The sequence below is a fragment of the Pithys albifrons genome, chromosome 12 (assembly GCF_047495875.1).
Source record: "Pithys albifrons albifrons isolate INPA30051 chromosome 12, PitAlb_v1, whole genome shotgun sequence".
Classification (NCBI taxonomy): Eukaryota; Metazoa; Chordata; class Aves; order Passeriformes; family Thamnophilidae; genus Pithys; species Pithys albifrons.
The window spans coordinates 15,381,275-15,389,728 of record NC_092469.1 but is presented as its reverse complement, the minus strand read 5'-3'; the positions used below and the strand labels follow the sequence as shown (position 1 = coordinate 15,389,728).

Here is an 8,454-nt window from a genome sequence, read left to right as displayed (position 1 = left end):
GGACGTGGCGCTGAGTGCCATGATCTGGTAAATGGACTAGAGTTGGACCAAGGGTTGGACCCGATGATCTTGGAGGTCTTTTCCAACCCAATCGATTCTATGATTCGAAACCTCCCTTCCCCGTGATGGGCCTTGCTGGAGTCACCCAGCAAAGCAGCAAAGCTACAATATGTTCCAAGGTCAAGGCCACTGCCACGTGCACAGGGCTGGGGTCCCCATCTGCCGTACCCCTCCTCCCTGTGGTGACACGAACCAGGGACAAGCGCAGTGCTTTCTAGAAAAGGTTTTACTGTCCATTGCAATATATTAATTGATGATGCATATTTTGAGAAAACAATTAAAAATCCCACTTGCTTGGAAGGGGAGGCAAGGGGGCTCGGAGGGGCAGTGCCTGGCATGAACAGGCACTGCAGGAGTGCTCCCGGGAACGCAGGTGGTGGTAGAGGGCAGTGGGCAGTCCCCCTCCACCCCTGCCCACCGGCTGTGTCATTACCCTGGTGTCCACATCAGCCGGGACGAGTGGAAACCCCCTCAGCTGCCAAGTGGCACAGGACCCTGCGGCTATAGGGTAAGGAGGGTGCCATCCTCCCGCCCGCTGCCCCGGCCAGGGCTGCCATCGTGGCTGCCCAGGGACTGCAGGGAGCCCCGCGAGCTGTGTGGGGACAGGCTCCGCTGGAGGGGTCCGTCCGCGGGGCCCCCGTTGGGGCAGCCCCCAGAGATGTAGTGGGATGCACTGTCGCTCTCGATGACCAGGTCGCCCTCCTCGTCACTCTCGGCCGTGCTGTAGTTGCTCAGGTACTGCGAGGCCGGGCTGGGGGTCTGCTGGCTGGGGGTGCTGTCCGTGGACATGCCAGAGCTGCCTGAGGCCTTGCTGCTGCGGATGACGTTGTTGCGCTGGTTGGCCGGCTTGACAGTGATGATGAGGTTGTGGCTGTTGGCCACCATCATGTCCGTCACTTGGTCCAGGGACTTCCCAGCTACATCGATGCCATTCACCTCCAGGATCTCGTCGCTCACCGCCAGCAGCCCCGTGCTCTCGGCCAGGCCACCCTTCACCAGGCGGGAGATGAAGATGCCAGGCACCTTCTCGACGCCCTGTGGGGCCACGCGCACACTGACGCCATCGCGGATGTAGAAGCCCAGCGGCTTGTCGGAGCCGTGCTTGTGGAGCCGCACACGGCGGTGGGTCTCGGGCAGGATGTCCACGTCGATGATAGAGGAGATCTGGCGGAAGTCCTGGGGCATCCCAATGAGGAGGTGAGGCTTGGCCCGGTAGTGTGCAGGGCGCAACAGCCCCTTCTTTTTCCGCTGCAAGGAGTTTGAGGCGAAAACACTGGCATCAGACTCTGCTGTAGGGAGCAAGGGAGGACACAGGTCAGACACTGCAGCTGCCCAGGGACATGACCATGTGCCCTTGGCCCCCAGTGTTGGAGCTAGTGGGAGAAGGGCCCTGATCACAGGTCTCACTGGCTTTTCCACCCTGGAGCATCACCCTGGCTTTCCCTGCAGCCTGTCTCTGCAGGGGCCCATCTCCTGGGATTACCCAGCATACACAGGCCAGGATTAGTGGGATCGAGGCAGTGATTCAGCCTTAATCACACTTTAAGCCAAACTCTGCAGTTTAACACTAGAGCTGCCAGCCCTGATGGCCTGGGAGCTGCAGCCATGCCCCGGTTTGGGTTTGGGGAGAGGGAACCCCACACATGAAGGGTGTTTAAGTGGCAGCCAACTCCCTGAGGGAGAGTCCAGCCCTGGGAAACAGCACCAGAGTCCCCTGCCCTGACAAGAGCAGGGCTGCTGCTGACATGGGCTGGGAATTGCCACCACTACATCCTGCAGAACCCTGTCATACTCAAGGTCAGACTTCCCAGTTCCTGGAGATCCATCTCAGGGGTGCAGCATCCTCGGGGCCACTGAACATCCCAGACTGATTTGTGCCAGTGTCTGTTATTCTACCATCAGGCACCCTCATACAGAGTTTGACTGACTCTCCTGGACCCTGTCACAGGGCTGCTCTGTGGGGCCCAGCTCCGACACATCCTCCTTGTCCCCATCCACCAAGTGCTGGGGAGCATCTCCTGGTTCCTCTCTGGTTTCTTTCTGTCACTTTCCATGGAGGAACCCAGATCTGGACACTGCATGGTCAGCATGTTCTCCACAGTGTCCCCCACCAGCACCCAGACCCAGTTCCAGCCACAGGAGTGCTAGGGATGTCCCCAAGTCCAGGGGACATGGGATTTCTCCCTAGTCAAGCCAGCTTGCCAGGGCTCCTGGCTTATAAATATCTTCCTGCACACACAGCCTGGCATATTTTTAGCTCGGGGAAGGGCGGCGGAGGCTTTCCCACAGCTATTTCAGCACACAAGCTCCTCTCCAAGGGGTGCAGAGCAGCTGGGCCAGACAGGTACAGCACTCCAAGGACAAGCCCACTGGTTTCCCTGGCAGTGTCCCAGGCTTTCCCCTGCCCTTGCCACAAGCCTTGGCCCAGCCAGGGAGGGCCAGTGCCACTGTCCCAGCCAGGCTGCCCTGCCAGGATGGCTTCATCCAACAGGGTGATGGCTCAGAGGAGAACCCAACTGCAGCCCTTGTTTTTTGCCCCCCTGCAGCAGGACTGGCTGCTGCAGAGCCCACTGATGGGTGCACAGCTACATACACACCTGTGCACAGCTCCCTGTGCCAGGCTCTGTGAGTCTCTGCAGCCACATTCCTCAGCGACCCGGACCGGTTCAACGACAGCCCAGCCCTGGGATGACCTGGATCCATTTTAAATCGGCTGTGACTCACCCAGGGCTTCTCCTGGCCTCTCTGCACACCTCCCCATGGTGCTGCTGGCCCCTTGGCCCCTCTCCTGCAGGCACAGCTGGGTGCTGGGCCTTGCTGGTCCTACCTCCTTGTCCTCCTTATCACACTGCCCACAGTGCCAGGGCTGTGGCTCCTGTTCTCCACACTGTGCTGTCTTGGCACGGTCAGTCACAAGCCCTGCAGGCTTTTCCCAGCAGCAGACAAGGTGGCTTTGGGAGCAGAAGCAATGCTCCCACAGCAACCCTGGCATACCCACCCCTGCGCCAATTCACTGTGCTACAGCCTGGATCTGAGCATTGGTCCAGGAGTGGGATGGTTCAGCACTGGCAGCAACAGCCCCTGAGAATAATATGAGTTCCAGCAGCCTGGATTGCCACTGCTGGCCCCCACACCACACAGCCACAAAGAAAATGAATATTCAGGGTGTCCCACACCACCCTGATGCAAAAACCCAGGAAAGCTGGCACAGCAGACAGGGCTGGCCACCCACATCATCCCTCTCTCAGAGACTTTATACCACTCAGATGAGCTGGAATCACAGAGTTGCTCTGGATGCTGTGCCAGAGCAGGAAAACTGGGGCTCTGGGTCAGGTTCTGGCTCTGTGCCCTTCTGACTGATGATGCTACTAAAAAGAAACCCTCAGTGCTAGTAAACCAAGTGGAAGGGGATAGCTTTGTTTCCCCTGTGCAGAGAAGTACCCAGAGTGTTTGTCACTAGGAGGCTTCCGTCCTTTCCAAGACACTATCAGGGCAATTTCATGCACCTGGGCAAGGACATGGCTCTCTGGGAATTGGTCACTAAGGTCAGGGGAGCCTCTGGGCTGCCAGGGAGGCACCAAGTCTCTTCATTACACCAAAAATTCAGCAGCACTAGGCACCATGAGAGCTATGCCAAAACAATGGCTGTTGACTCCTCAGGGCAGGGAGCTGGATGGAGCTGCCAGCATGGTGCTCACAGGAATAACATGGGTGTTTTCCAGGAGCCCATGCAATCTTGGATGGAAAACACTACTTCAATGGGGTGAATTGCAAGACTGCTTTTGCTCATGAGGTCGCACAGGGCTGGGCTGGAACAAGTGCCCCTCTGGTACCAGGGAGAGCCTGTGTGAGTGCAACAGCCCTGGCAGGGTTCTGGGAAAATCCCAGTGCCACCATCATCCCACCCATCCACCAAAGCAGTGGCTGGAGGGTACAATTCCACAGGATGTGGCTCATCTCAGTAGGGAAGACGGATCTCACGCCCCTCTCCACATCCCACTTACCCTTCTTCTGGATGATGACCCTGAGGAGAGGGTTGGCAGAGGACAGGGCTTTGTGGTAGTTGTCATCGTTGTTGATGGGCAGAAGGTCACCGTGGATGTCTGTGTAGCCTAGGAGCACATCCACCCGTGGGATCTGGTGCACCGTCTGTAGCAGCCGGTAGAAGTCCTGGAAGCTGCCCGCACCTGAGCGCTTCATGGCGAAGCGGCGGAATTCAGCATCAAACTGTGGAAGAGCAGGAAGAGGGTGAGGCTGGGCAGGGTTGGCTCCAGCCAGCAGGACTGATCCAGGCAGGGCACTACAGAGAGCTGCCCTGGCACAGGCAGAGACGGGTGCTGCTGGCTCCAGAGCCCAGCAGCACCAAGGCAGCAGCACCAGTCAGGCAGAGCTATCCCAAAACCAAAGTAAAACAAGTAAAGCTGTTTTGCTGCCCAAACACTGAAGTGACAGGGCAGAGAGAGGTGCCCCTGCGTCAGAGGAAGGACCCTCTGGCCGTACCACCAGCCATGGCAGGCTCTGAGCAGCCTGTAGGCCCTTCCCTTCGACATGGGCACTGCTCTAGCACCTGGTGAGCAACAGCATTAATTAATGCCTCCTTCTGTCACGATGAGGGGGAAGCCAATTAAGAACAGGCTGAGGAACGCTGCGAGAATTGCGCTGCCCGCGGGGGTCACACCCCAGCTGTTGGGGCAGGCGGTGGCCACCATACCCCTGGAAGGAGGGCATCCTGCACCCCAGGAGGGGTCCCAGGCAGGCAAGGGCACAGCTGAGCGAATGCACAGCTGGACAAGGGTGCAGAAAGGGAGTGCACACACCTGAGTAAGCACAAGGATGGTGGGTGGGCACAGGTGGATGCGTATCTGGGTGAGGGCACACATCTGGGCTAGAGTGTGCTGGGTGAGTGCACATCTGGATAAGTAGACACGTCTGTGAGAAACCACATCTGGGTGAGCACACAGCCATGCAGGTGTGCACATCTGGATGCAAACCAGGGGCTCGTCCCTTGCTAGGGGTGCCCATCTGTGTGATGGCATAGCCGGGGATGTACATGCCTTGGCGAGCGCGCACATTTGGGTGACAGCACATCTGGGCAAGGTGTGTCCCCGGGGTGACTGCGCACCCAGTGCACCCGCACCGCACACCGGGGCTGGCGGCGCGGAACACCGGCGCCCTGCGCATCGGGCGAGCGCTCCGCCGCGGCGCTCCCACGGCCGCGCCGAGCGATCTCGCGGCCCCGCAGAGCCCACGGTGACGGGACGCCGCGCCCGCCGGGCCGGGCTCCGGGAGGCTCCGGGCAGCGACGCCGCAGCGCAGGGCAGCGGGGCGCCCACACGGCCTGGCTCCCGCGCCGCTCCCCGGTGCGCGGTCCCGCCCCACGTGTGCTGCCCGGCGCGGGGGCTACGGCGCCCGGTCGTGACCCGGCGAAACCGGCACCGGCATCGGCATCATCACCGGCCCCGTGCCCGGCGGGCGCTTACCTTGCTCTTGACCTCGATGACGGGCTCGGCGGAGCGCGCCGGCGTGCGGTGGTGCTTGGCCATGGTGCGGGCCGGGCCGGGCCGCGGGGCCGCGCCGCCACCGCCGCTCCCGCGGCCACGGGGGATTTTCACCGGCCATGACGTCACCGGCGGGCCGGCCGGGCTCCGCCGCGCCATTGGCCCGGGCACGGCGGGGGGCGGGGCCGGAGGGCTCCTGACAACGTCGCCGTGGTAACGGGGGCGGGAACGGGCGGGCGGCAGGACCCCCATCCCTGTCCCCATCCCCATCCCGATTCCCATCTCATCCACTACACCCTGGCCCCGCCGCTCCCCTGCGCCCGCCCCGCCCGGGCACGGCTCCGGTTCGCGTCGGCCACGCTGGGACGGCACCGGCAACCGCGCCGGTAATCCCGGGCATGCCGTCGCTGTCAGGAACCTCATTAGAGACACATTGAATCCAACAGCGGCGGTCCTGCCCCTCTTCGAGGACACTGGGCTCCGGCATGTGTCCAGCATCCCCACTGCATCCCTACGAGTGTCACCACTGGAAGTCTTGGCCTCGCCTGGGGATATCCCGGCGTTTTCCCATGTTGGTGGAGGGCTCTGCCTCTCCCACCGACCCGAGGCTCCTGCTCTCCGTGCCACCGGTTTGGTGGCCTTTGGCAGAGGCACTCTTGTTAGTAGGGGAGGGTTTCCAGCTGTCCTTCTCATCTCCCACCTCCTGGTTACATGTTCCCTCCGGTTTTTCTCCCCTGTCTGGCAGGAAAGTTTTATGCCACCCTGGAGCAGCATAGGCTGGGGAAGGTTTACCATTTCAAGGATGAGTTGCTTTACCAAGCGTTGAAACAACCAAGCAGGAGGAGAGGAAACACTCCAGTTCACTGGGTGTGCAGCAAAGCCTTGCTGTGCCTGTCCCAGTACCAGGTTGCCAGCGCATGCATCTCTCCTCAGTGCTGCTGGGCTGTGTCCACAGGCTCTCGGGATGTGGCTCCAGTAGAACTGTCTCTGCTCAGGCACTGAAATGCCCAGGCACAGGCAGGCAGCCTCATCCTTGCAGACCCTGCTGTGGTGCAGCTCTGCCTTTGATGCCAGAGCACACTGGGAGTGCCCTGCCTGCCGGCACTGGGGTCACCAGCACGTGATCAAGACCAAAGTCTTGTTCATGGGCTCTGAGGAATCTTAGAGTCAAAAGGGCTGGGACGCAGGACCATGAGCCAGACATCTAGAGTACAGCTCTTCAATGGAATGAACATACTGAACCAAGTCCAGAGAATCAGCCCAGCTTGTCTGGATCACGCCGCCCTCTGATCCTTGCCCTATCCCAGCCCAAAGAGCAACCTCTGGATGGTACAAAATTACATCAGACCCTGTCATCCTCATGGCATTTGGCCTGTGTTAGCTGGACTGTGGCCCCTGGCAGGCTCGTGTCCTGCATCACTGTGCCCAGGTGAGCAAAGGAGCACACCAGGCTGTGGGGCCACAGGACACCTCCTTGTGTACCAGCCAATTCTCCACCGGCTGTTTCTGCTGTGCCCAGAGCCTGCCAGGCAATGAAAACCAGCCTGACCACACACAGAGCTGTAAACTCATTAGCAATTTCCCTCCCGCTCTTCCACTTCTTTTTTTTTTTAAAGAGAGTAATTGTGCTGAGGTCAGAGAGATAATCCTGATTTACACCAGGGTTAATATTTACGTAGGCATTTGTGACAAAAGAAGCTTGCAGCCCTTCATCTCCAGTTTTGGTAAATCAGAGTTAATTGTTCAGCAGGACTGTGGGGTGATATGCTGGTCACACCTTCTGTTTTGTGCCGTGGCCCCAAATCTGCTGCCACAGAGAGTTAAGCTAAGCAGACAGTATCAGGGCAGGCATTTGTTTTGCCTCAGTCTCAGGAGATCTGAGCAGCCTCTGGAACTAGAGCATGTGGTACCAAGTGTCCAGACGTGTCTCCTGACTTCAAGTCCATGAGTTCTTGGCTGCTCTGGGTGAGGGCAGCAAGGGCTTAGCACCCTGCAGATTTGGAGTGGAGTTGCCAAGGTTTAGCACTCAGGTAGGTGGGTAGGTGCCTCAGGAGATCGTTCCTCCAGCCCCTACTCCAAGCCAGGTCAGCACTGGGGTCAGGTAAGTTTGTCCAGCACGCTCCCACAAGTGGCGGTTTTCCCAGAAATGGCTTGAGCAGGGGATGGGCAGAGGGCAGCTCAGGTGAACTCTGCCCTCTTCCCTGTGACAGGGGGGAGAAACACAGGAGCTGAGCTCAAGGTAGATCAGCTGTGGCTACAAAGGCTCACCTGGTCCATAAGGCCAGCAATGGCACACGGAGTCCCAGCAAAACAGATACTCAAAGTCTGAAATCCTGGTTTCACTCTGACATCTCCACAGCCTTCCCCTGTCCCTGCCACCCACACGAGTCCTCTGGGCACTGCGAGCAAAGGCTGCAACCAAGAAAACAGCAAAGTCACTTTGACACTAAGGGGGACATTGCCAAGGCTAGCCCTGGACATTGCATTTGTCTTTCCCTCTTCCACTGCCGTTAGAAGCTGGGGCACAGGGATCATGGTCTGTCCCAGCAGAGCACAAGCAGCAGATAGCTCTGGCAGCATGTCCTTGGGTGGTGTATCACAGAGGCAAGGCTGGGGAGGAAAAGCCCACCTGAGTGCTGAGCCCACTCAGGGACAGCGAGGGCAGTGCAGGCAGGAGCGCAGCCTCAGTGGGATGTGACAGAGAAATGGGCTCTGACAGCGTTATCCACCCTCACACGGATGTACCCTGGCAGCCACGAGGGTTCGTGGGACCAGACCCAGGCTCAGCTCATTTCTCTGAGTGTGTTTTCTGCGGCTCCCACCGCGGCGGTGCCTCGTGGTTCAGCTCTTCCCCAGGAAGTCGCGGGGTGATGCATCTCCCTGTCCTTTCTGGTTG

General features: G+C 59.5%; 1 protein-coding gene across 1 annotated transcript; it reads right to left on the bottom strand.

The window, feature by feature from the left end:
- Positions 1–277: 277 nt before the first annotated feature.
- PARD6A (par-6 family cell polarity regulator alpha) lies at positions 278–5,685 on the bottom strand. Its single transcript, XM_071567200.1, has 3 exons — positions 5,541–5,685; positions 4,065–4,287; positions 278–1,349 (listed from the first exon to the last, which is right to left on the bottom strand). Exons 1-3 carry the CDS (start codon positions 5,601–5,603, stop codon positions 562–564), a joined length of 1,074 nt encoding a protein of 357 aa, XP_071423301.1. The 5' UTR covers positions 5,604–5,685; the 3' UTR covers positions 278–561.
- Positions 5,686–8,454: the final 2,769 nt, after the last annotated feature.